The 27,547-nt window shown below is 52.2% G+C and overlaps 1 protein-coding gene across 1 annotated transcript; it reads right to left on the minus strand.

Moving 5' to 3' along the window:
* Positions 1-2,389: 2,389 nt before the first annotated feature.
* On the minus strand, positions 2,390-27,320 carry MALL (mal, T cell differentiation protein like). Its single transcript, XM_006183573.3, has 5 exons — positions 27,163-27,320; positions 25,484-25,685; positions 8,030-8,197; positions 5,908-6,030; positions 2,390-3,884 (listed from the first exon to the last, which is right to left on the minus strand). Exons 2-5 carry the CDS (start codon positions 25,586-25,588, stop codon positions 3,822-3,824), a joined length of 459 nt encoding a protein of 152 aa, XP_006183635.1. The 5' UTR covers positions 25,589-25,685; positions 27,163-27,320; the 3' UTR covers positions 2,390-3,821.
* Between the last annotated feature and the right edge of the window lie 227 nt (positions 27,321-27,547).

A 27,547-nucleotide genomic window follows, 5' to 3' on the forward strand; every position in this document is an offset into this window, starting at 1 on the left:
TCCCTCCCTCAGTGGCTCCAGCAGCCCCAGGGAGTGCCCTTGCAGCTCAGCTTCTGCCCAGCGTGTCCCTCCCCGGCACAGGCTCATCACCCAGGGGCCCCGGAGTCTGTGGGCGCTTAGTGAACACAGCTGAGCACAAAGGGGCGGAGAGGGTGGTGATGCCCAGAAGGACATCAGACAGAAGTCCCTCTGTCCCCTACTTCGAGGCAGAGCACAACTGTCCCCTGGCTTGGGCCCAGCCTTTACCCAGCCACAGCGACGGTGGGTAGACAGGTGAGGCCTTCGTGTGACACCAGCCCCCTCTACTTCAGCCTTGAGCCAACATGCCAACCGTGCCAAGGCAGGTCTGTCCCTGGGCCTCAGTTTCCGCATCTGGGAGGCAATGGGTAAACCTCCGAAGGCAGGAAGCGCCTCTGTCACTCCCTGCGGCAGGGGCAGCCTTCCCTGACGAGATCACCAAAGACCTCCCCCACCCCTCCGCCCCATCGGGTCCCCGCTTCCCTCCACTTCCATCCCGGACCACCTCTCACCACCGGGAAGACCCGCTCCTTCCCGCATCGGAGTGGAGCCCACAGCGCCGCCCAGTGGACCGTTCTGGTAACTGCACTGACCTCTTTCGACCAGCTTCCCGCCTCAATCTGGCTCCTGCACTATTTTCCCTTAAAAGGAGTCTTAATTCTGAAAGGAGAAATACTTTCATGACCTTAATGGCAGTGAAGATGTTTCCTAACATCGCTGGAGGAAGGGACCTTACCGCGGGGCACCCTCGTAGGTTCTCGCCAGGTTAGATTAAACAAATCAGTGATGCTCCCGTTGCTGCCACGGCTTTCACAGGTGCCCCACAGCTGATCTGCACCTTGAGATAATGTGACATAAACACCTTGACAAAAGAACATCTTGGTATAACTCCACTTAACCTAGCAGAGCTCGACATAATCCCCCTTGGCATCTAAATCTTGCGTCACTGCATCTTGACATAAATGCACCTTACCATTCCTCCACCCCTGCTTAATTACACCTTAACATATCTGTACCTGGACCTAACTCCACCTCGGCATAACCCTACCTCGACTCCGCTCCATCTTGACGTAAGTGTGCTTAGATATTATAGTGTGGGGATCCCATGTGCCCACTTTATGGATAAGAAGCATGAGTCCTGCAGCAGCGATGTGCCTCGCCTGAGTTCACAAGACTAGAAAGAGGCAGAAGCAGCCTCCTCTGCGTGGTCTTCCCTGCCCTCCACCATCTCCCAACTCTGGGCTCAGGGCAGGTGGCCTGGTGGATTTAGCCCCCAGAGAGTTGGCCCCTGCAGTCTCTTCTTCCTAAAGATGAGAGTGGGTCCCCGGCTAAAGAAACAAAGACACGAGGAAGGAGCTGCCCTAGAAAGAGTGGCCACAACCCACAGCCAGCGTCCTCCACGTGCAGGGAAGTGGACCAGTTGCCCAGTCACACCCGAGGGCCACAGTTGCCCCTCCTGGGCCCCAAATCCCCATGCATCTCAAGTCTGGCTCTGATATTTTTGGAGGCATTGTTTTAGCGACTCACTCGGGAAAGCTCCCTCCCACCTGGGCTCTCAGGGCTCTGGGGGGAACTTAATGCTTTTTAATCTGCTCTACTGTGCGCTAGGCCCAAACCCGAGTGGACTGGAAATTAAACCGGCCAGCCAGGTAGCTCCAGCCATACATGGAGCAGCCCTGCCTCAGGGCCCCGCAAGGCCACTGGAACAGGACCGGGTCCTGGCGGTGGTGGGCTGGGCTCTCCTCATTGTGGTGAGATTCTAGGGTGAAAGGAACTAACCTGCCACGTGGGAGTCTGGGAAGAAAAGGGACAAGACAGAGAACACTTCTTTGCCCCCGGGATGTCAGACCGTGGGCTGGAGGTGAGGCCTGGGAGGGAGGTCTCGGGAGCCAGCACTGCTGCCGTCGGTGCTGGCAGAGCACTCAGAGCAGAGGGAGGGTAGGGAAGAGCGAAGATGATGAAAACATCCAAGACCCAAACCCCCGGCCTTGAAACCTCGCAGTCTAGTGGGGGAGACCCTGTAGCACACGGGGCAACGTAGTGGGACAGCAGTATGTGCCCTATGTGCAGAGGCAGCCCGGGAAGGCGACGATTAACTCCAGGGGACTGAGAAAGATGTCTTCCGAGATAAACAAGAGCATCCCCAGCTTTGCCTAAGCTGCTGTGTGAGTTTGGGTTCTGGAACTTGCACCCACACAGTCCTTAATGAAGTGGAAATGATACCACAAACCCGAGCCCTGCAGACAGACTCGGCCACGCCACGCGGCCGCCCTAGGAGCAAGGCCGGGTGGGCTGGGCCTTAAAACCCTCAGGACCTGTGACGAGGTGGCCAGTTCTGGTGCTGATGCCACAAAAGCAACCAACTCAATGCTTTTTACTGTACAAGTGACTTTTATTTGTATCTACTCAGTAAATATTTAACAGTGACCATCTCAGAGAGCTGCCGGCAATAAGGTGGGAGATAAATGGTGGCTTTTCAAGCTTTCAGGGTGATTAGAAAGTGAGGGGTCAAGAGGGTGAAGGCAGGCTTTCTCTTCAGTGACCGCCCTCCCGCCCCGCCCCACCCCCAGGAGCAGGAAAGCGTTGACACGAAACTGTAAGTCCCTGAATCGGCGAAGACAAGTTCCTTCCATGAAGCAACTAATTCCACTTCCCAGCGGCGACGGGCCCAGGCAGTCACGAGGCTGAGCCCGGGCTCACGTCAGGAGACCCTCTGACTCACGTCGGAGCCTGAGGGCAAGCGCTGGAACCCCAGCACAGTGGAGAATGGCCCGAAGTGCAGACGCCTTTGCGCTCCCAGGACCCTGTGTGCCCGTGGTCCCAGGCCCCACCCAGCTGGACCACTCAGGGGGATGCTAGACCATGGGACGGGGTCCTTTCCAGCCTCCTGGATGTCCCGCGTGTGAGGGGAGCCCAGAGGAGAATCCTTGCACGTGGCGTCCTGCACGTGGCGTCCTGCCCGTGTCCTTGATGGTCTGTTCTGAGGGGTAAGGTGGCTTCCAGTCCTTATGGGGTGGGGTCTTGGAGGCCTGACCCAGGCATCCTGCAGTCTGGCCGTTCTCTGAGCCACCTGGCTTCGGAGAAGAGGGTCCCACTCTTCCCTCCCCGACCCTCCTCCCTTCCCCCAGGCCTTACTGTATAACAATTTTGCAGAGTCAATCACTTATTTTCCCCACAAATCTACCTTCAAAGCTGATTTTAGGAAGATTTCCCTTGGCTCCCAAAGCAGAGGAGGAAAAGGAAGAGGAAGTGATTGGGGGTCGGGGACTGCAGGACGGGGCAGTGCGTTGGACCACAGCTGTGAAGCAGAGGCAGGACCAGGGGACAGAAACAAGGTCCGTGTGTCTTCAGATCCAAAAGCGCTGACAGCACCATTTTGATTTTAAGAAAGTAAGACTGAATGTTCCCATAAACCTGCTGTGGGGAACCTCGTTGCTGAGGCCAAATCCCCAAACAGGCGGGAGGCTGTTCTCACCGGTGAGGCCTTTGGCTGTTGGTTTTCTAGAAGAGCGAGGTTCATTGCCAGATAATTCCAAGAGACACTTTCCCAGGCACAACAAAACAACCACAAAGCCCCCTCACCCCTTGCTTTTTCATATTCATCATAATGAATTAAAATGTCCCAGCAGAGCTGCCAGAATGTGATTTCATCACTCAGTCTGAAAAGACGGTCTGTTAATCCATTAGGTCATTGCTGAGCTGCTGTTTATCGTCCAGATGGCGAATGTTGAAAACCACTTTTGGGAGCCGGCGCCCGGGGTTTTCAAAGAGCATTTCCCACGTGGGCTCGGCTCCCTGCTTCTTCAGTGGTAATAGATGCTGAAGGCGTGGAGGATGTAGAGCAGGGTGGTGATGAAGGCAAAGAACTGGAAGAGCCGGGAGGGTTACTGCTTTTGAGATGCCAGCGATCGCTGCCCACCCCGCCATCCCCAAAGGGCCCACAGCCTTGCAGCCTGGGAGGCCAGCATTCTGACCCTGCCAGGTCTCCTGTCTGCCCATGTCCTGCCTAACCTGAGGGCAGCCACCACTGGCCAATTGACTCCATCCTCCTTGAAACGCTCTGTCCTGAGTGTCTGGAGGCCAGACTCCCGGTGTCCCACCCCAACTGTGCAGACGTGTGCTCCTCCACCTGGCCAGGAAGCAGGCCTGTCTCCATCCTGCCCTGGGTCCCCTCTCTCGCTGTCCTCTTGTCCTGGGCACTCTCCCCCTGCCCACCTTTAGCCGCTGTCTGTGCCCTGATGACAGTTTCACTCACTGGCCCTGAACTCGCCCTACGTGCCCATCTCTTGGCTCCGTGTGAATGCCTCAGAGGCCTGTGAGCTCTCAGTGGTCCAAACTGAACTTCTGAGATTTCCTCACAAGCTCAGTGGGTCCCTGGACCCTCGTCTCATCCAGCTACCCAAACCACAAACCTGTGGTCCCTCCATCACCCCACCTGCCACGTCCAGAGCCATCCCCAAAGTCGCCTGACAGTACTGCCCATCCACCTCTCTTGCCAGCCGACACTCCAGCCTCATTGAGCCCTGCTGTCCAGTCACATTCTGTTTCATTTATTCATTCACTTATTCATTCAACAAGTATCTTGTAAGCACCTGCTGTACTTCAAGAACAATGCTGGCTGTCATGGTGAACAAAAATGCAAAATTTCCGGCCCTCAGGGAGCTTGCATTTTAGTGGCAGAAGCAGAGAACAAGCAAGATAGACCAGTAGGGGAGCAGGTTACACGGGGCTAAGCACCCAGGAGAAAACACAGCAGGAAAGGGGCAGGGGAGGGGCAAGGCCTCACCGAGAAGGTGACTCCTGAGAAAAGATCAGAAAAAGGGGAGGGGTCTGGAGCCACGGCCGAGGTGGCAGTGTGTCTGTGGGTCCAGGGACAGCCAGGAGGCGGGTGTGGCTGGAGCAGCTGACCAGGGCTGGGGCCAGAGTGGTGCTGGGCCAGGAGGGAAAAGGGGGCAGATGGGCTGCAAAGGCAGCTCGGACGACCTCGCGGCCACCCTAGTGGGTCCCCGGGCCTGCCTGGCATCACTGTTACAGCGGGGACAGCACCCCACGCTGCGCCCCCGCCTCCTGCCCTCTGATCCCTGTGGGAGCCCCCAACAGACACAGGACTCGACCTTTCTGGGCACAGGCGACTGGTCAGGGGTGGGCTGGGGCCCAGCCTAGGCCTTAGAGTCCTTCCTGGGAAGGATTAAGGAAGGTTAAGTGGCTCCAGAGCAGGAACTGCCTGGCTGTGAGCCACCTGCCACACGAGGGCGCCATCCCACAAAGAGAGGAAGGAGGCTGCCCTGCGGGGACTGGGCTGGCGGGGCCTGGGCCGGCAAGGCCCAGCTGGCCTCGAGTCTCTGGTCCCAGTGGACCTAAGGTCTGGAGGGGGGTCCTGCTCATCCCACAACTCGTCTGGACCACCTTGCCTCGGATTCCATCAGCCAATACGTTACCCCCGTGAACATCCATCATTGAAATAAAAGGACACAGGAATGGTCCAGCCATGCAGGGGAATTTGGGCTCCATTCTACCAGCAGTGGGAGCCATCAAAGGATTTTTCAATAAGAGAGGTGAATTTTGGAAAATTTACATTTTGGAAAAAACTACAAATTTTGTTTCCAATTTGCACTTTGGAAAATCAGTTAGTCTGAGGGCAGTGTAGTGAGGTTAAATGGAGCAGTAAAAACAGAAGACGAGGGATGACACCTGACCTTGGGCTTGGTTACGCTACAGTTGGGCACACCTGACATCACAAACACACACACACACACAGACACCCCCCTCCTCCCATGCCTCAAGGCTCCCTCAGCCCGAGGGCTCAGGGTCGTCTGTTCCCCACAAGACAGAATGAAGCCTCCTGCGTTTCCTCGGTTAGAGGCCGTCATGTTTCCGTCCGGCACTCACCGAGGCTGCGGTGTTTATGTAGTAGTTTTTCAAGTCCGAGAACTCAGAGACGATGGTGGCGTGTGCCTGCAGGACGGCGGCACTCATGTACAGGATGCCAGTGGTCCCGTGGTACAGGCTGTCCTGGAAGGATGGAGCAGAGGCCACCGTCACTCGGGTACGGAAGCTGGTGAACACTTTCCCCTCTGACTATGCAGCTGGGAAGAGGCGCCAAAGAGACAACCCCTGTTTCTCCTTTAGCAGTGTTTCTAGAGAAGTATCTATGTCGTGAACAATAGTGGGTAAATAAGTGGCAATAGTAATACCGACACGAGCCAGTATTTACTGAGTGTTTCTTGCCGGCCAAGCGCTAGGCTAAGCCTTTCCCGCATTTATCTCATTTAACCTTGTCAACTATGGTGAAGTATGGGCTATTTATCGTGAGTGCCATTCTGAGGAAGTGGGAGTTCAAGTTAAGGTCAGTGAATAAAGGCTGAGCCAGGATTTGGATCCAGGCCACATGAACACCAAGCCTGTGCTCTTACCCATTAGTGTTATGAAGACCTACGAAGTGCTGGCACTGTCCTTATTATGTACACATGGCGTGTCATTTCATTCTCATAGCCAATCTCATAAGGCTGCCACTATTAATATCCCCAGTTTACAGATGAGAAAACTGGGGCTTAACTAACACAGGGAAGAGTCGGCCGAGTCAGGCTAATCTGACTCTAGATTCCAATTTTTGAACCTCCGTGCTGAACTCTCAGCAGTGTTCTTCAGCTCCACAAGAATGTCATAGTTATCAGTTCTGGAAGGACAGTCATAATGGTGAATCGGCATTTGCAGCCCCTAAAGAGACACTCAGTTCTGGGAAGCTCATCAGTGGAGGAAAGAAAGCATTAGAGAAAAAGTTGATGGGGTGAGGCTGTCACACTGAAAAGAGGGACCACCAGTCACCACGTGGGATGTGACTGGAAGCCATTTCTAAAGCATTCTTGCCAGAAAGGTTTAACCCATCTTCAATTTAGCCTTTCGTGCTAACTTCTAATTTATAGAAACTTCAGGGACTAAAGAAATAAGTTAAATCACACTAGGAAGAAGTGAACAGACAAACCCACAAAATGTGGGACCTTTTACAGGACAGCTGACCGCCCAGTGTCTTCAGCAAGTCACTGGCAGGGAGAGCCAGTCTGAGTTAAATGTACCCAAGAAGCATCCGTTATCAAGTGCAAGTGGTCCTTGTAAGGACCCCGATTCAAACAAGCCAACTGCAAAAAAGACATTTCAGTTCTAATGGGGGAAACTGGAATGGGACCTGGGTCCTAGGTGATACCGAGGAATTACTATTAACGTGATGTAAGCGTGGTAACGCAAGAAAGGCTGCGTGTGTTTTGGAGGTGTACTGAAGTGTGCAGGGTGGAATTACATGGTGTTTGGAGTTTACTTTAAAATCCTCCAGGAAAAAAAAAAGAGGGCTAGACAAAGCAAGTGTGGAAAAATCTCGAAGATGCTAGGGTTATGGCTGCATGAGGGTCCTTAAGATAATCCTCCCTCCTTTTGTAAGTGTTTTGAATTGTTCAATGTAGAAACATTTTAAATGGTTAGCAAGATGATGTGATGACATGAAAAAAGTTTAATGATATAAAATTAATTGAAAGAATCTACATCCAAAATTATTGGTTCAGTGTGATGATCTATACATTTGGGATAAAATTTGCCAGGAATATGGAAGAAAGAACCCAGTGATTGTGATGGGACAAACCCAATGACTGAGAAGGCAGTGACACTTTTCCTACTAGCATTTCCTTCAGTGTTACTCCAATGATTTCACCATAAATTTCGAGGGAAATGCTTGAGGATGTACTTGATACAGGAGAAGACAGGGTGCGTATATTCCCAACAAGGAAGGCGATGGAGGGGACCGCAGTGAAAGATGGACTCTGGCAGAGGAAGGCTTTCGTTCCAACCTAGTTGTAAACTGCATTCAATTAAAAAGTCGGGGTTCCATAGGGGCCCAGCCCAGGAAAGCTCTCTGGTTCTCCCTCCCCACCCAGGAGGCCCCATGACCAGGACGTTGGTCTGGGCGGAGCCCGAGGGTCTGGATGGAGCCCGAGGGTCTGGGCCACTCTCTCCTGATTCTTACCAGGATTTTCCAGGACTCATATCTTTTGTAAAATCCGAACACGTAAGACAGCAGGAACATTAGGGAGATGAGAAACGAGGTGAGCGAGACGTACATCACCCATCCTTGCAGCAGGGGGCTTGCTACCTGGGTGGCAGCTACCAGGATCCAGACCCAGCACCCAAATATCTGCAAAAGAAAACCACAGAAGAAGGGGCTTTGTTGGCTGGCGCCGGGCACGTTTTCCTCTGCAGGCCATTCTCTCTCCTCTGGCTCCAGTTAAATGCTCTTCAGGTGGCGCTGGGTGGGAATCAAGAGGGAAATGGGGAAGGAAGGCTGGCCCCTGGGTCAGAGTAAATTCTGTGAGGAAATTCAAGTGGTTAACACCGAGGTCGCCAATGGAAAGGCTTGGCTAAATTTGGCCTGTGGATGTGTCATTCTTGACCCAGTGTTGGCATATACAGTTTTTGAGATATTTCTGAATAAGTTACCTACATTTAAAACAGGGTATTTTACACAAAAACTCCAGATTTCAGACATTTCTTGAGAAAGCTGGCCACAGTCAACCCATTTCCCAAGCCAGAATAGGCTGAAACCAGTTGTGACTGTCTCTTTAAAAAGGACCTGGAGTTCTCAGTGGACCACATCTCCAACTTTCCCAGCCCCAGTGCCATTGTGTGCACATTCCTTGTAGCTCACTTTCACTGTGGAATAGTATTTGCCTTCTCCTGCCTCCCTTCACCCACTGACAGTGTCTGCCCGGCCCTGTGGACGTCTGGTTTGGGGCCCCCTGGTTATAGTATCTGACGCCCTGGGGTCAGTTCCCAGCTGGGCGATACACTTCCAATTTAATCACCTCTCAACTCTGGCCAGCCATTTCTTATCCCCTTGGTGGAGAAACTGAACCTTCTCCCTGTCCTTCGCTGGGCTCTGCATTTGTTTGCTCTGGGGCTGGGTTGCAGCCATGCTGGTGAGCCCAGAGGAGGAACCAAGTGTCCACCAGACAGCACGCTCAGGTCGACGCCTGGAGGGGGAGGGTTGATACGCACATGAGCACCAAGTTGTTTTGTTCTTGCCTCATCGCCTCTCCTTCCCAGGCCCTCTTAGGATGTCCTCGCCAGTCTCCTGGGTTCTCCCTCTCCTCACTCCTGTTACATCGGTGCTTTGAAGCACCGCATGGACTGGAGACCCCAAAACCCAGCTGCAGCGCCGTTCTCTCTGTGGCCTTCAGCCCCACATGCCCACCTGCCTGCTGGATGTCTCTACTTGGACGACCCTCTGCAGGGGCCAGCCCTGCACTTGCGTGACCACGAGAGCAAGTGCCTCATTCCGATTTGCACCGTTGGCATTCCACTTGCCCTGCCCCAGTCCTGGCCCTGCCCCGCAAGCTCTTTAAGTCTAACAGGTACAAAACCTGAACTCACTGCCCCTCCCCAATTCCTTCAGAACCCCCTTCATCAGCACCTCCTGAGAATGACCCTTCTGAAGAAGAGAGAGAGATGGGATTGGGCACGAGTGGACAGAGACCCCCAAAGACAATGACGTTCTATTTCTTCCACCTCATAGTAGGTACGTGGGAGCCTATCTCTTATTAAGCAATACAGTAATTCTGAAAAAGAAGAATTTGTGGGGCTATCTACAATTTCTGTCTGCTGAGATTTTGATTGTGTTAAATCTATAGATGGATTTGGGAAGAGTCGACATCTTTACTGTGGTGAGCCTTCCAATCCATAAACATGGTATGCCTCTCCAATGATTAAGATGCTCCTTGACTTCTTTTATGTTTTGTAGTTTTTAGCATACACACACTGAACACGTTTTCTTATAATTATGCCTAATCATTTTATCTTGGGGGAACTATTGTAAATAGTACTGCTTTTGTAAAAATTTCACTTCCCAATTGTTCGTGGCTAGGAGATACAAACATGATTTTTCCTGTATGTTGACATTGTATCCAGAAACGTAATAAACTCACATTACTTTAAGGAAGGTGTTTTTGTTTGTTTGTTTGTTTGTTTTGGTGGTTGTTTGCAGATACCTCAAGATTTTCTATGTATCTCATTAGCTTTTAATTTTCATGATTACTAATGAGATTGAGCTTATTTTCACATATTTCATGTATTTCCTCTTCTGTGAATTTTTTTTAATTCATTACACATTTCTTACAGTTTGTCTTTTTTTGACTGATTCATAGGAATTCCTTCTATAAATTAGACCTCATTTACTGTTATAAATATTGCAGGATATTCTGCCAGCATATGTCTCACATTTTTTTCCTGTTTTATTTGTTTGTTTTATTTTTTAAAGTCTACATATAAGTGAAAGCATACAGCAGTTGTCTTTTTCTGTCTGACTTACTTCACTGAACACAGTACCCTCCAGGTTCATCCATGTTGTCACAAATGGCAAAATTGTATTCCTTTTTATGGAGGAGTAATAGTCCATATTATATATACATATATACATATGTATATATATATATAGATGCATATATATATGTGTGTGTGTGTGTGTGTGTATATACACACAGTGACACAGTATGTTGAGATGTGGGTATCTTTTCATTAATTTTGCTTCGTATTCATTTTATCTTCTACATCTGATAATGCCGTTGTCTTGGTCTTGGCAGCTTGATTCTGCAGTTTGTGGCCTCTGTTAACTTTCATTCCTGCTCACCTGTCCCCTCCTATGTTTACTGAATTTTGATCGTAAGCCCATGACTGCGGGTGCAGCTCAGCTCTGAATGGCGTGGTTAGGCTTCCTGGACTAAACGACTCCACTGGCTTCTGTCTAGCTCAGCTGAAAGTTACACAGCTTTCAGGTCCTGCTTTTCTGGGACGAGCGGTTCTCATCTTACAAATAAACATAGATATGCCGCCCCGTCCCTTACGAGGCTCCCACAGCTGTTGTCCTAGAGAGGAAACGCATGCTTGGATGGATGGAGAGTTTCTGGGCTCGTATGAAGAGACGGGGAATGGGAGGAGCAGCCAGAACTGACCAGGGAGTCGACTACAAGGCAGAGCCTCCTGGGCTCTTACAGGGCTGGGCGGCACCTCCAGGAGCCTGACTGCCTCTTACAGCACTGGCTCTGGGAGCACATCTTCCCCGATCTTAACACCCAATCGCCAGGTGAACTTTGGGGGTCCTAGGCTGGGCCTCTGGGCCTGGGACTGCCTGTGAGCGAGCCGGGCTGCCCTGTCCTGAGGAGGGAGTGTTGAGGGACCAGAGCCGCTGTCCTCTGCACCTGCTGATGCTGCAGGGAGGCGCCAGGGCTTGGCTTGTGGGCATCCGCCCAGCTTCTTCCCCACAGGCCACGGATGTGCACGGAGATGCCGGCCCACTGCCGGGACCCGAACCCTGCTGGCTGGTGGGGACGGCATTCGGGATTCAGTGACTGCAGCCGAACTTGTCGATTTTAGACCCACATTAGACCTCTGAGGGCGGAGACTGGTCAGTGCCATTCACCACTCATTCCTGGTGCCCAGCACAGGGCCCGGGACAAAGCAAGTGCGACGGGTGTCAAAGAACATTCTCTTTGCGTGAATCAGTGATAACCCCACCTCTCATTCCCTAGGTGCTTTACAGTTTATAAAATGCATTCACACAGACGGCCTCATTTCGACAGCTGCCACGTGATACCAGCCACCCCCTACTGCCCGTTCACCTGTGCCAGGCCCAGGGGTGGGCGAGCATGCCCCGGCCCCTCCGGGTCTCCAACTGCCAGCCCAGGGGCCCCCACCCCGCTCCCGCCCCCTGAGGCCGCCGGGCAGACACTGCCGTCTGCACACAACCTATGTGTCCGCACTTGAGTCCCATCACGGTCTGTGAGGTGGTGCCACCCTAGGTGGGTACTGAGGTCTGAGGTCACACAGGACAGGGGGTGTCTCCTCACCACCAGATTCCCCACCCCGAGGGCAGGGGCCTCTGGGCATTTGGGAATCCACTTAAACTGCATGGGAATCTTCTGAAATGGCTATTTAGGATTGCATAACCGTCAGCAATGTTATGCCGCAGAATGTTATTTACTTTTTTCCCCACACCCTCTACTTTCCGAACAGTAGAAGGGACCAGAGCCAAAGACAAACTCCAGGTGAATTTAAACCCAGTGGCCTTTGTTATCTTGTTTCTATCTCAAGCAGTCTAGGTTGGACTCATTATGGGTAAAGCAAACTTTGAGTATTTGCCTTGACTTTTTTTTTTAACTTATATTTAGCTTTCCAAATTTTCTTGGCAGCATAATCTACTCTCTTACTTTTATCCTCCTTTTCTATTTCCCAAGAGCAAGAGATATTTTTAGATGTTTGGGGCTGGCCATCAACATGGAAGACTATTTTATTATAGGTAGAAGTTCCGAACGAGTGTATTTCAAGTCCAATCTGGCAGAGTCTGTTTCTTAAGGACACAGATCACTCCTCTATGCATTTTCTAAAGGCTGAACAGAAACCTGGAGGGCTCACTTAAGAGAGGACAGAGCTGAACAATAAGTTTATTTTTCACTCATTCTTCTCTAGAATGGAGGATAGTCTCTTACGTTTCGAGAGCTGGTTAAAGACACCTCATCACAGCGGATAGAAAACGCCTTCAAAGGCTCCTCGGTTCGGTCAGGATTCAGGAGGCTCCCACTGACCCAAAATGGGACAATCTGACCGTCCACTAAGTATAATAACTACTATGAATGGGAATAGACCAACTAAGTCAAAATCCATGAGTTGAAAATGATACTTTAAAAAAAAGCCTGACTTTGGTGACTTCGGGAGGATGCATATTACCTTGGACGGCAACTGTTCACCACTATCCTGCCAAAAATCATTATTTTGAAAAGCGCTTAATAAAGGAAAAGAATTAACTCAAAAAACCTTGATGTAAGGGTAAGGAACTTCTAAAATACATGGATTCCTAAGTCGTCCCCTCAGAGTAGCACCCTGAGTCCTGCTACTCATGGAACCATCCAGGGACGCTGAGAAAGCCCCAAGGGCTGGGTCTTGCCCCAGAGATTCTGATGGGACTGGTGAGGGAGGCTGTGTTGTTAAAAGTTCCCCGATGATGCAATCGGGACTGCGAACCTGCAGAGCCCATCTCTCTGCTTCCAGGCTCCCTGCTCCAGTTCACGCGCAGGCAGCGGCGATGCTCCCAGGTTCAAACCCCAGCTCTGCCTGTTGGCCGGGTTATTGAACTCATCTCTGCCCCCACGTCCCTGTCCATAAAACAGAGGAGGTGGATGGCACAGGGTGAGTGTTGGGCAACCATTGTTGGCCATGTCATTAGCTATAAAGAGACGGGAAGGACTCTTCCCTGAGAAAGACCCAAAAGAGGGAATGTCCAAGGCCAGTCCTCCTGAGGGATGGGAAGTTCACCTCCGGGAGAGCTGGGAGACCAACCCGTGGGGTGAGATAACACTCAGGGGGTGCAGACCCTTCTGAGTTGATGATGACAGCTTTGGTCACCTAAAATAATGTGCCTATGAACATGTATGATACTGTCTACAGATCTGGAGTCTCAGACCCTCAAAGCCCACCTTTAGCCCCAGGTTGAAGTCCATTGCTGTCTCCAGCTTAAACAAGGGTGCCATCAACTGATCGACTATTTTGACAATATTTATCAAAACAGTAAATGCACATACTTTTCAATCCAGGAATTTCACTGTTTGGAATTTGTCCCATAAATAATGTACATGAACAAAATGATGAATGTACAAGGTTGTTTACTGTATCCTTGCTGGTGACAGAAAGATAAAGAAATATCCCCAGTGTTGATCCAGAGGGGACTAGTTAGAGCAATTATGTCTGCACAGTGGAACAGTGAGCAGCCTCCAACGAGAATGAAAAACCCTGTTACCATAATGGAACAAACCCTAAGAGTTATACAAAGCACAGACCAGTGTGCCCAGTGTGCTGTGTAGAAAAGGAAGACTTATGTGGAAAAGGAAAGAACAGTGTGCTATGACTTATGTAGAAAACGAAGGAACTGTATGTGTGCATATGTGCATTTATTTGTAGATGCACAGAATATTTCTGGAATGAGACTCAATAAATCAGCCAGTGCCCTGGCCTCCTGGGAGAAATGCTTGCCTCAGAGACGGGATCCTGAATATTCAAACTCATCCAGATCACCAACATATACAGTGAAACAGAAGGAAGAAAGACACTATGCTGGATGATGGAGACTCCCTTCAAAAGTCAAAGGCATTTGAATGGGATGGACAGGAAGAGATTGCCTTTCTTTTGGGGAGGATGGATCTGTCCACCTGGATAGAGCAGCTGGGAGCTGAGGGGCCTCTGCCAGGCTGGTGCAGGGGCCAGGCTGCCACAGGGCAGTGAACTTCACACACCGCGAGAGGTTCTGAAGACAGAGCTGCCCTAGTGGTGACACCATGGGAGGGGGAAGGAGTTGCCAAGAGAGACGCTCCTGGCCGGGCTGGGAGGTGTGGTCCATGTGGAGCAGATCAGGGGCAGAGAAACAGGGAGGAGATGCGGGAGAGACTCCAGGCGATACTGGCGGCAGGTTTTTCTGCATAGCTGCGTGGTATTTCAGCCTGGCAGGGCCACTTGCAAACACTGCCTGCTTTCTCTTACCACTTAATTTTCCTTCCCTGGTACTCTGGTGAATCCGCAGAGCTAGGTTCCTACGAGCCTGTGGTCACAACATGTCAACTGACCAACACATGACTTTGTTTTATGTGTGTTTCTGTTTAAAGACACTTTATTTAATATATAGTTGATTCATTAACATTGATCTCCCCACCAACAGCACTATAAGCTTATCTGACATGCATTTTCCACATAAGGCAAATCACAGCCTTCTCAAGCTTAGAACTTAGGACTTCTCAAGTTTAGCACTGCATCTGGGGCTAAACAGCAAAATCACCAAAAAAAAAAAAAAAAAAAAGCACAAAACTATGCAAGACTTGGCATTGAACAGACCTGGGAAAGGTCCCAGTGTGAGCTGAAACAAGAAGGCAGATATAGACCTCAGGTTGAACGTGTGTGTCTCAGATTTGTGACTCAAATTTTTTCCCACTCTGCACATGTCTTTGAATGACAGTGACAATGCAGCAAGTGTCGATTTTGGGAGTTAGAAATAAATTTTGTGTTCGTGTGTAACTGAAAAATTGTGCTCTACACTGGAATTTGACACAACATTGTAAAATGATTATAAATCAATAAAAAATGTTAAAAAAAAAGAAAAATTTTGGTGAGTGAGTGAGTGAATTTGCAAATACAGAATCCATGAGTAGTGAGGACTGACTGTACTTTCAATGCCACATCTTCCATCACATTGATAAAGCATCATTTACTCACTTAGACCCCAGGCACATGTGTTAGGATGTTTCTAGCTTCTCCCTGTTACAGACGATGCTTCAGTAAATAACCTTGCAGAGACCAGTTGTCTTTTCAGCTCTTTCTGTGGAGTAAATTGCCCGCCTGGGCTTACTGATGAGTGGTGCAGGCAGGGATGGGATGTAGCCAGTGACTTTCCAACATCCATTAGGCTAATCGTATCCCTTGGCTGGGACACATATGTGACCATTCTGGCCAGAGAGATGCAGGCCTTCCGGGGACTCTGGGAAGGATTTCTTCCTGCCTAAGGAGACCCGGGGTGAGACAGTCCCCGCTCCTGCTCAGGCCACAGCTGTCTGGTATTGGGCCTGGGGCTATGATGTGGAAGAAGAGACAGAAGGAAAGAGCCTGGGCTGGAGGACACAGCTGGGCTGCAGAAGAATCACCCCGGGGGCAGAGCCCACCCAGCTCCGGGCTTCCCAGGACATGAGATCGTCTACTTCTGTTCCAGCCAGTCTAAGCCAGTGACAGCCCTGTCACAGCGCTGCTGAGGACCACCTGGGAGGTGAGTCTGCTCATGCTGCCGGCACCCCTTACCCCTGCTCCCTGTGATCCCCAGGCCAAACTCAGCCACCGCCCAGCGGGCCCAGCCTGCCTCTCCCCTCCCTGCCTGCAGCGCCCCTAGCACCAGGCCTTCCTAATGTGGGCTGAGACCTGTTAGCAGGTGCATTCCATTTAGTCACCACCAGCATTAAAAAGTTAAGCAGACCAGCAGCAGCATGGATGGATCTAGAGATTGTCACACTAAGTGAAGTAAGTCAGACAGACAGACAAATATCATATGGGATCACTTATATGTGGAATCTGAAAAAAAAAAAGACACAAATGAACTTATTTACAGAACAGAAACAGATTCACGGACACAGAAAACAGACTTTTGGTGGTCGCTCTCTCTCTCGCCTTCTGAGATGGCCCGCACTCCATCTGTGGACTGTGTATCTAAATAAACATGCTTTCATTTTACAAACAAACAAACAAAAACTTACGGTTACCAAAGAGGGAAGGGGAGGGTTCAGTTAGGAGTTTGGGATTAGCAGATGCAAACTACTATATGTAAAATAGATAAACAAGGTCCTACTATTTAGCACTGGGAACTATATTCACGATCTTGTAATAACCTACAATGGAAAAGAATCTGAACAAGAATACACACACACACACACACACACACACACACATATATATATAAAACGGAATCACTTTGCTGTATAGCTGAAACTAGCACAACACTGTAAATCAACTAGACTTCAATAAAAAGTTGTTTGTTTTGAAATAAAAGAAGTTAAGTAGACTAGAAGAGAAAATGCAGTGCGTTGCCCATAGGAAAGGGAATGAATGTTTCCTGAATCTTTTGTTTCAGTTACACACACACTCACACACACACACACACACCAATTTGCCATGAAAATATATTTTGTCTGTGCATCACAGTCAGCGTGTGGAAGCCCCTGCTCTGACGCGCCTTCCTCCTCTAGCCCAGGGCCTTTGCCTGCACCATGTGCCCCACCCCCCACCCACCCCAGTTCCTTCCTTCACAGCATGGTCCCAGTGGGTGGATGCTCCCCAGTGTCAGCCGTGGCAGCTGCAGCAGGAGGCGCATCCTGGGGCGTGTGTGGGAAGGATGAGTCCCCAGAGGAAGGGAGAGAGTCCTCACCTGGCTGCAGGCCTCCCTGTAGGGAGCGCAGGGACCCTGGTGCCCATGTGGGTGCTGTTTACAGCATCCATCCCTGCGACTGGGCCCCGGCAGCGCGTGAAGCTCTCTGGGCAGGCACGTCACCTCCTTTGACCAGGGGAGGAAACCGGTTCTGAGAGGCCAGGCGACTTCTCACAGTTACCCACGGGCGGTGGTAGGCCTGGGCTGGGATCCAGACCCGCAGACAACTAGCATTATACGGAGCTCTACGCTCCATAACTCAACCCAGGACACTTCCAAACACGGCGTCGCTAGGTCCTGACTCCCGGGGTGAGAATTTTCTCTCTGTGGCTTTAAGGCTAGCAGGAAATTACCAGCCCAGTCCCCTTGGCCTCCTGTGAGGGCCCCTGTCTTATCCGGTCCCCTCCTGGAACAATGGTGCTGGCCAGAGCTCCGTCCACGACCGCCCCCGGCAGAGCAAGTCCTGTAAGGCGCCCTGGTACCCACGTGGGCTCGCAGGCCTGGGCTGGCCGCGCGCCAGGGAAACCAGTGCCTACCCCGGGGTGTGTGCCCGGGAGGGGCAGGATGCCGCCCGGGAGGGGCCGGTGAGTCAGCCGCCAGGCCTCCTCTGCCTCCCTCCCCTCCCTCCAGGGGCTTCCTCCCCCAGGACCGCACCCACCCATTCAGACCGCCCCCTCCACTCCAGCGTTTCATTGAGCGAACAGTCCAGATTTACAATGTCACATAAAATAGGATAATAAAAACATCCTTACTCCCCCAAAGTCTAAAGGGCTTTTCCTTCGTCTCTTTTAAAAATTAAAAAAAAAAAAATCTAACTAAGCATTTGTGGATTTTTTTTAAAACTTGAGCACCTTAGAAAAGTTAGACAGTTCAGTAAAGCAGCAGGATAAATGCACACTGCTCCCTCTGTGGCCTCGTGGGCAGGCTTTCCCACCCCCTGGTCTCTCCTCCTTTGGTTCCCTCTACGTTTTTTAACCTCATGTCCCTTCATACGTCCCCAGGAAGTTCCCAGAAGAGCTCGGCATCAGCTCCGGGTAGGTCCCCACCTCCTCCTTCCCTGAGGAACCGCAGACATTTTTGTGACCAGTGGTCATGTTTCTGCCCTTCGTCAGGCACCGAGGACCCAAGGATGTCACCATTCACTCTAGTCCTAGTTGGCTTGGGCTCAGCTCACCCCTCCTCTGCTTATCTAAAACCAGAACTCGAGGGCACGGACCAGAACAATGTCACCTCCTCCAGGAAGCCATTCCTGACTACTCCTCCCCAGTCCTTGAGCTCCTAGATGGACGCAAGACTTTGCCCTGTGCTCTGCGTGTCCCTAGTGTCGGGCAGGGAGCGTAGTGCCAAGCAGGTGCTCAGCACAGGCTGTTGACCGACTCGAGAAAAGGGGCAGGAGGCAGCTCGCTGGACCCTCCACTCCTAGCTGCTCAGTCTCGGCTTCCTGGGCCCGATTCCCACACAGGTGGCTCCACCTGACTCCTTCTGGGTCTGCCACTGGCTCGGCCGTGGACTAGCATTTCTGCCAGGAGCTGGGACCAAATGTGGACAAACACCCATTATCTGCTTCATCCCTACCCTTTTCCTGCTCCATCACCTCCTGGGTCCCAGAAATTCTCCAGATGGGGAGAATCTCTGCTAGGAGAGCAGCTGGGACTCCTGGAAGGCCTTCCCCAGCCCTCACCCTCCTCCCCAGGCACACAGGAAGAACCAGGCAAGAACGTGCTGTCAGAGAGAAGATGTTCAAATAAACACACCACCCCTCCCACTCCCAGCCAGCAACACATGGGCAGAGAGAGGGGCCAGATAGATGGGGTGGAGGGCTGTGAGCAGCGCAGGGGCAGCAAAGCAAAGCTCAGAGAACCCTCCGAGGGAAGGAGCTGAGACGACTTTCTTTGAAATAGGTCGGAAAACTCTAGAGCCCCAAACCCGTGCTATCTGGCCAGCTTGACTGGGAGCTCACTGGGGCCCCGCTCTGGGGCCTACCTGGTACCTTCTAGGTCCAGGTAGGGGCAGGAGGGTGGGGAGCTGTGCCCTAAGAAACGTGGGGCAGGGGTTCAGGATGGCTCTACTGCAACAGGGCTGGCCCTGTGGGGACCCCCGAGCCACCATCCATTCTGGCTGAGATGGGGAAGATCTGCCCAGGTGGTGACAGCTGAGGGACAGGCTGGCTGGCAGGCAGGGGAGGCAGCAGGGAGGGGCTGGTGCGAGAGGAGGGGGGTCAAGGACAGGGAACTGGGGTGGGGCTCCTCCACCTGCCCTGCTCCTGGCACTTGCCAATCTGGACAACGCTCCAGAGACCTCTCCTGCGTCCCGCAGGTCTGCCTCGCCCTGGGGAAAGTTCTCCGGGCGAGAGCGCCCTGGCAGGGCGCTGGCCGCAGGTGGGGCCTTCTTATCAGGGAGACTTCTTCTCTGGGGCTCCCGGGGTCCAGTGGGACCGAGTGTGCCGGGCCCCTCCCTGCCACCCTCTGCCAGAGGCCCTGGTTATTTCACCCCAGAGCAGCTGTTGGCTCCAACCCCAAGGTCCCTGTGCCCCTCCTCTGGGGTGGCCACGGCCTCACAGCGCCCCCTCCTCCAAGGCCCAAGCGCCCGCTGGGCAGGCCCTCCTCGGGGGGTCTGCGCCCCGGCCCGCTCTCTCCTGACTCGTACTTGTCACGGTCTGGCTGCTTCGGCGCCTCCTTTCTGCTCTTTCGGACTTTTGACGCTGCGTGAACACTTCGCTAGGCTGAATCCCGTCTGTGGGCAGGACCTCCTGTGTTTTCCAGTCCCTCCTGCACTCTGACCGGCACCGTTTATTTGCCTCCTTGGCTGGTCTCCATCTGCCCCATTAGGCATCAAACTGCACAAGACACGGATTGTGTCTGTCTCCTTCCTCTTCAGTGTTTATTGAGCACCTGTCTCCTCCTTGGCACCGGGTGGGTGCTCAATATTTGTTGAGTGAACACGTGGGGTTTAAGTGGGGGGGAAATCTTCCACTTTGCTTACAGCCTGGTTTTACGTATTCGTGAACCTGGGTGTCCTTGTCTGAACAAGCACATGGCTAACCCCTTCATCCAAACCCTGTAAGAACGACCAGTGCTCGGCCTGAGCAAGCTCATCCTGACATCTTCTCCAGCTCCAGGAGCCTTCGGCGAGTGCGGCTGTGCACCCCTGCTTTTTACCCTGTTTCTTATCTTGGGGTGCCCTTCACTTATCCACGCATCACTCCTTTAAGACAGGGTCCATGTCTCACCTTGTCCCTTTAATTATTACCTTCTTATTCCTGGATCGCCGTGAGGCTAGAGCCATAGCAGCATCTCAGTCAATATTTGTTGGTTTACAGTTGGGATTTGCTCACAAGAGACCCACGTTTTCTAGTAAGAGGTCCAGATGACCACCAACTACAAAATAGTGTGGGCTCACGTTTCTAAAGCAGTCATCTGTTGATGCTTCTGGTGAAAGTCCTTATGGAAACCCCAGAGCTGTCTTAGGAGAACTTTACAGCTGCTTTCTCCATTGCTGAGGCTCAGAGTGGTTAAGTAACCTGCGCAGGGTGTCACAGTGATTAAGTAGCAAAGCCAGGCTTACCCCATCCTGACTCTATTTACTGAATCTGAATGCAGCGAGGGCTCCCAGGGTGAGAGCTGAGCCTGTCTGGGAAGCCAAGTAAGAGGCTGTCCTCCGACTCCTTTCCGCATTGCCCCTCCCATTTTTCTCAGGGGCCTTGCCCTTCCCCAGCCCCACACTTCAACTTCCCTTCCCTCCGCCCTCTTCTCCCTGGGCATCATTACACTGGGGTCAGTGCTGCCCTGGGCACGGAGGCTGTTGGCCCCTTGTCCAGCAGGGTCTGCGGACGAGGCCACATCATGGGGAAGTGTGGAGGGACAGAAGCCACAAAGAGGAAGTAAAACGGGGGCAAATGGAGTTTACTTTTGCTGCTTCCCGGAAGTATGGAGAACTGAAAAGGAAGAAGAGGAAAAAAAGGAAAGAATTTACCTTTTGGGGACTCAACCTCTACGGAAGTGCTATGACAGTGGGGAGATACCCGCCCTCAGCCAGGCCCGAGACGAACCCAGCTCCCTCTCTTGGCCCCAGACGGTTGACAGACGGCTCTAGGGCTCAGTGAGCTTTCACATAAACAGAGCAGAAGAAGAAACTGGCTGACGTGAAGGAGAAACGGGGGACTTGGATAAGACATAAGGGTAAGCTTCCCCCCCGAAGGTTCTGGAAGGAGCCTCTGGGTGGGGGGGTCAGAGTAATTCCTTCTGTGTAGGCGAGTTAGGAAGCTGAAAGCATCAAACACTAAGCAGAGTGTCCAAATCGTCTCACTTTTTAACTGGCTGACTCTAGAAACCTTAGCTGTTTGTAATTAGTCAAGTATCTAATTAATAACTTAACTAGTGAAAAGGTTGAAAGTTAAAGGACTTCCTTGGACTCTTATTCGCAAAGCTCTCCCTCAGTCACAGTCGCCTGGGTCAGCTCTGTGTCCACCTTTCATCTTGTAAAGACGCTGCGGGCGGGCCATCAGGCGGTCACGTGCCCCCCGCCCCCGTGCCTGCCACCTGCGTGCTGTTTGCTCTGAAGACGAGGCGGTGGGGCTGTGAGTCACCTGGTCCCCAGGCCCGCCCAGCGCTGGCACCAGCAGCTCCCACACTCACTGAATGAAAAAGGGAGGGAACAAACAACGTCTGTTCTCACTTTAAAGTGCACTGATTCAAAGGTTTCTCACACTTGGAGATTATGTTTGGAAGTTAATATTGTTTTCAAATGAGAAATCTGAATTCAACAGTTAACTGAACAAAATACGAACTTCAAAGTCTTATCCGTTGCTGATGGGAATGTAAAACAGTTCAGCCACTCTGGAAAACAGTTTGTCCATTTCTTAATAAAAACCAAGCGTATGCTTATTGTACAAACCAGCCATCACACGTAGACACTACCCCAGTGAAGGGAAAATCACACCCACCCAAAAGCCTGTATGTGAATGCTCATAGCAGCTTGATTTTGAATAGCTAAAAACTGCAAATGACCAGCATGTTTCTCAATGGGTCAATGGTTAAACACACCAAGGTAAAGCCACACAGTGGAATACTATACAGCAGTGAAAAGGAGGCACTAGTTGCACACACATGACCTGGAGGGACCTCAAGGGAATTATGCCAAGTGGAAGATGCCAATCTCTAAAGACCACACACTGTATGGTTCCATTTATTTCTATAACTTTCTTGAAATTTCAAACTTATAGAGATGGAATTAGTGTTTTCCAGGGGGGAAGGAGGACAAGGTGGAGGTGACTGTAAAACGGAAGCAGGTGGGAGATCTCCGAGGTGATGGGTCTGTTCTGTGTCTCGATGGTGGTGGTTGCATGAATCTGCACACGTGAGAAAATGGCACAGAGGTGCAGGCAGAGCACCTCGGTTACCCCGTGTCGATATCGCACTAGACAGCTGTGAGGGGTGAGACGACTGGGGGAAGCTACGGGAGGGGATGGGAGACCTCTCTGAACTGTCTTTGCAACTGCCTCTGAACCTACAATTATGACAAAATTAAAGTTTTAAAATGTGCATTTTAGTGTTAAAGACTCTAAAATAAAGCAACTTGGGCGAAGATCTATAAAAGCAGGCGGCAGGGAGCAGAGCTGGCGGGAACACGCAGACACCCGGAGCCTGTGCCGTCCTAGTCCGTCATTGTCACTGAAGTGAAAGAGCTGGAGGCTGCCGCTCAGCCACAGGGGCGGCGTGAGGCCTCAGTGGAGCCCTCGTTTAATTCTGCTCTCCTTGTATTTCTGGCCCTTCGTTCCTGTGGGGAGGCCCTCGCTCAGTGCAGGGCCTGCTCACCAGACTTCGCAGTGGGAAACAGTGGCTGGATGGAGGTATCCCTGCAGTCACCACTGATGTCCACCCTGGGCCGCCCCTTCATGAACGGCACCTGAATCCAGGTTACGAGTTTCGCTTTCTCTGCTCCCTTTCGCTGGCCTGAGCATCCAGTTTTATTATCCACTGTCTGGACTTATGGCCTTAGAAGAGCCTACATCTGTCCGTGATGCTTAGGCCCCCAGACTGAGACGCTGCCAGGACCCCAAGGCCTGGGGCTCTGTGGTCAGCCCTGTGGGTGGCGGCAGGCCGCACACCCAGTGGCCAGGGGCAGAGGGGGCTTCTGCTAGGCTGATTCTGCACTCTCCTCTCCAGCCAGCCGGCTCCTGCTCAAGTGGGGTTGGAATTAGCCACCAACTTGACATTCTCCCCTCCTCTCCTGCTGACCTCCCCATCCGCACCCCAGATATGACGCACACTCAGTTCTATACTCCATGCTGGGAATGCTCATATGAGGAAAAAGCAGGTGCAGAACAGCATGTACAGAATAACCCCATTAAATATACACACATGTGTACATGTATGAATATATGCACATGTGTGGATTATAATTATTTCTGTATTTTCTAAGTGTTCAACATTGAATAAAGATGATTTGCTAATTGAAAAAACAGTTCTTTTGAGGAAACATCAGACAAGGCCGAACGGAGGGACATTGTGTAAAATAACTGATCAGTATTGTTCGAAAGGGTCAAGACACAGATGGAGGAATTGGTCCAGATTAAAGGAGATGAAGGAGGTACAGCAACTGAATGCGATGCGGAATCCTGGCCTGGGTCAAGGCCCAGGAAAAGGACGTTAGTGGGAAACTCAGCGCAGTCTGAATAAGGTTCAGTAGAACAGTGGATGGTATAGCATCAATGTTGATTCCCTGATTTTGATGGTTGTGCAATGTAAGATGTGGACCTTAGGGAAGCTGAGTCAACAGTACATGGGAACTCTCTGTACTATTATTACTAGCGTTGTTATAAATCTAAAATTATTTCAGAGGAAAAGTAAATGAATGAAACTGAACCAGTGACAGTATCCCCTCCTCTAAGATACTTAAGACCCCAGAGCCCAGCGTAACCACACACTTTTCTCCCCTGGGGCTTTCATTTGCAGGCGCCCAGCACCGTGGGGTTGGGCGTAGGAGATGGCCCCGCTGGTCCGATTCCAGAAGCCCCCTCCCTCCAGCGTCCTTCCTGTTGGTCGCTCCTGGATTCCAGGGCTTTCCCTGTCTTGCACATCCCCATCAGCCTGTCCCTTGAGGTCCAATTGCAAAGTCCCCTCCTCAGTGATGGACCTGGACCCCTCCCCAGTGATGGACCTGGACCCCTCCCCGATGGGACGAGGTTGGATGGCCTCTGTTGGTACCACAGCCCAGGACGGCCGCCGTCTGGGGAAGCACAGTCTGACTGCAGAGAGGACATGCTCGAGAGCCCCTCTCCAGCAGACGGGGAACCTGGGAGGGCAGTGGCCCTGCCACCTGTGGCTGGTGTGACTGACACACAGTGTGTGCTCCACAGAAAGCAGAAAAGTCAGCCCCGAACCTAGAGATGCTTGTAGTTGCTCCAAGGCGAGGGCACGCCCAGTTCCAGCACAGAGAACTTGCAGGAGCGCTGAGATGCTGTCAGTCTGGCAGGACCACCTCATCTGTGTCCCCCGTGGTGGGGGACCTAGCAGAAACCTGATTCTTGAGTGGGGTTTCAGCTGGAGTCACCCAAATGCAGGGCCCAGCCTTCCTGGCCTCCCTTTCTCATTGCCATCCATGGGCGCCCATGGGTTTGCCGAAAGGTCACTCAGTCCGGCCTGGCCTTCCAGGCGGACGACAGAGTGAAAGTTGGAACCACTTTCTTCCTTTTCCTCCCCGCCTGGGAGCAGCGCTGCCAAACTCAGAGCTGGTAAGGGAACATCATCCACAAGCTAGATATTTCAGAAGGTGTTCAAAATCCAGCATGAACTCCTCTACCCTAAATCGTTCACCGGACTGCGGTGTCCCTGTCAGGGCAAAGGACATGGGAACAGCCGGCCCAGAGCCGACTCTGGTCCTGTCGGACACTGAGGACCCGGCAGAGGCTGGGGCCCCAATTCAGCCACGGGGACCCGGAGGTGAACTCAGGGACAGGTTCTCAGCGCAACCAGGGCGTCTCACGCGACTGCTTCACGGCAGGTGTCATTGTAAGCTGCCTCCCATTGGGCGTCCACACAGGCCAGAGCCAGCAGACAGGACCATTAAGAAAACCCTGAAAGAGCTGCTCTCGGAAGGAAAGACCGAGCACCCCTGTTCTGAACTTAAGAAAAGCACCAACGACTAGTAGCTGCAGGAAAGAAGCCACATGCAGAAGTCCATTTCCAACATCTCCCTGAGAAGCCGGGACATTTTAGCGGTTCCCCCATCTTCCAATCCAAACCAGGGGACCTGCCTGGAAGCTCCAGTGGGTTTCATTTTGGAAAGAGGAGACCCACTGGCACTGCTGAAGCCCAGGGACGCTCAGGGAGGGATTAGGGGACACGCGGCCCTGAGTCCGTGGGGGAGATGGGAGGCCACGGCAGCCCTGGCCCAGGTGCCCCTTCCCCAGGGAGCTGCTTCCAGCGCCAGGCTGGCTTCCCCCGGCTCCCCGCTTCCGTGGGGGCCCCCCGTGGCCGCACTCACCAGCTCCGGCAGGAAGAAGGTGTAGGGAATGGTGAGGAACAGCGAGACCCCCAGGGGCACGTCAGGCGGGGCGTAGCTGGTGGCGGGCGGGTCCCGGGAGGCCATGCTCTCACCCTCTGCCTGGCGCCCTGGCTCCGTCCGCAGCCCGTGCCCGCAGCCCTTCAAATATCACCTCCTGCTTGACACACCCATCAGACGTCGCCTGGAAGGAAAAAAAAAAAGAGTTCCAGCCAAGCAGGTCCTTCCACTGGCTCCAGCCAAGAGAATCCTCAGTGAAATGCGGTTTGTGCTCCAGACGGGCCTTCCTGGGCTGGGGCAGAGCTGCTAAGGAAGCCGGGCAGGAGTCTTTTCCTAGACTTTCCTCCCAAGGAAGTTTGAGTCCTGGGCATATCACTCCGGGGGGGCCAGCCACAGCCACCCCCACCCCCCCAGCCTGTGCCCAGAGTACAGGCTAAGCCACTTGCCATGACATGGACCTTTTATTGAGGACCTACTGTGAGCCAAGAAATCTGCAGACAACTCTGCTGCTCCCTGCAGCCCAGCACGTGGCTGTTCCACCCCTTTTCCAGACGAGGAGACCGAGAATCTGCCAGGTCAAGTCAAGGTTGCTGAGATGGTCACGGACAGTCCTGCTTCTCGGCTCCCGCCTTCTCCACCCCTGGGGGCCTCAAACCAGGGGGAGGGGAGCAGCCCCCACTTCCAGCTCCCATCCTGTCCTGGAGGCGTGGTGCTTCCTGCTTTCTCTGCACCCTCATTACCATCCTCCTCTCCTCTTTTCCTCATGCAGCAGATGGAGGAGGCTTCCCTCTGTGGGATGAACCCCCGCCAGTGGGTGCCCAAGAAGGTCTGGGCAGCTGGGTGCCGCTTCCAGCCCAAGCCCTCCTCCACTTCCGGCCTTGGCCCCCCGGCCAGTGCCGCCGGGAGCCAGGCTTGAGGCCAGGAGGTTCCTTCCTGCCTCCCGCCGGCCTGCTGGCCGAGCCCTGGAGCTGTGACCCAGCGGCTAAGCAGCTCCTTTCCCTCTAAAGAAAGGGCTTGGGGATGAGAGACCTTTTCCTGTCTGCCTTAGGATGGGCCATCCTGCAGAAAGGCCTGTGCCCTAGAGTCTGCTGGGGATGCTCAGGGTGACCCTCGCAGGCCAGTCAGGACGCCCCTCCCTGGAGTGGATGGCTGTGAGGAGGACTGCCCTGCGTGCTGGGGTGATGAGGTGGCTACCGCAAGAGGCCAGTTCATGAGCAAGAGCGGTGTGTGCCAGGATCTGCCCTCCTGGGCTCAGGCCGGGGTGGCAGCCCACTGGGGCTCGGCCTGGTTGGGGGAGAGCCCGGGGGAGGGGAGTACAGGTCCCTTCACTCTCTTGCCTTTTTTTTTTTTAAATAATTTTATTTATTTATTTATTTTGGAGGGGAGAGGAAGGTAATTAGGATACTTACTTATTTATTTTTAAATAAATAAGTACTGGCAGTACTGGGAATTGAACCCAGCACCACGTGAAGCATCCACTCCACCACTTGAGCTATACCCACCCCCCTCTTGCTTTTCCAGTCGCAGTTGTCAGACACATCATAGAGGCATGAGCTGAAAACCCCGTCAGATCATGCTATGACTCTGGCTTCCCACCACCATACATACTTTAAAGAAATTAATAGAAAATAACCAATCATTATGTTTACCCAGATATTTACCATTTCTCTTGCTCTCCCTGCACTCCTTCTGTTCCACGCTTCCCTCTGGTATCATTTCCCTTCTGCCGGAAGAATTTCATTTAGCATTTCTTTCAGAGCAGGTCTGCTGGCAATAAATTCCCTTAGTTTCCCTTCCTCCGAGAATGTCTTTATTTCACCTTCATTCCTAAAGGGTGTTTTTGCAGAATACAGAATTCTTGGCTGATGGCTTTGTTTCTTCTTTCAGCACTTAAAAAAAAAAAAACCAAACTGTTCTATTGTCTTCTGGCCTCTGGTTTCTGATGAGAAATCCACAGCAATTCAAATTGTTGTTCCCTGTATTGAATGCATTGTTTTTCTTTGGTTGCTTTAAAGACTTTTTCATCTTTAGTTTTATAGTTTGATT

This window comes from Camelus ferus, chromosome 28, assembly GCF_009834535.1.
Source record: "Camelus ferus isolate YT-003-E chromosome 28, BCGSAC_Cfer_1.0, whole genome shotgun sequence".
Taxonomy (NCBI): Eukaryota; Metazoa; Chordata; class Mammalia; order Artiodactyla; family Camelidae; genus Camelus; species Camelus ferus.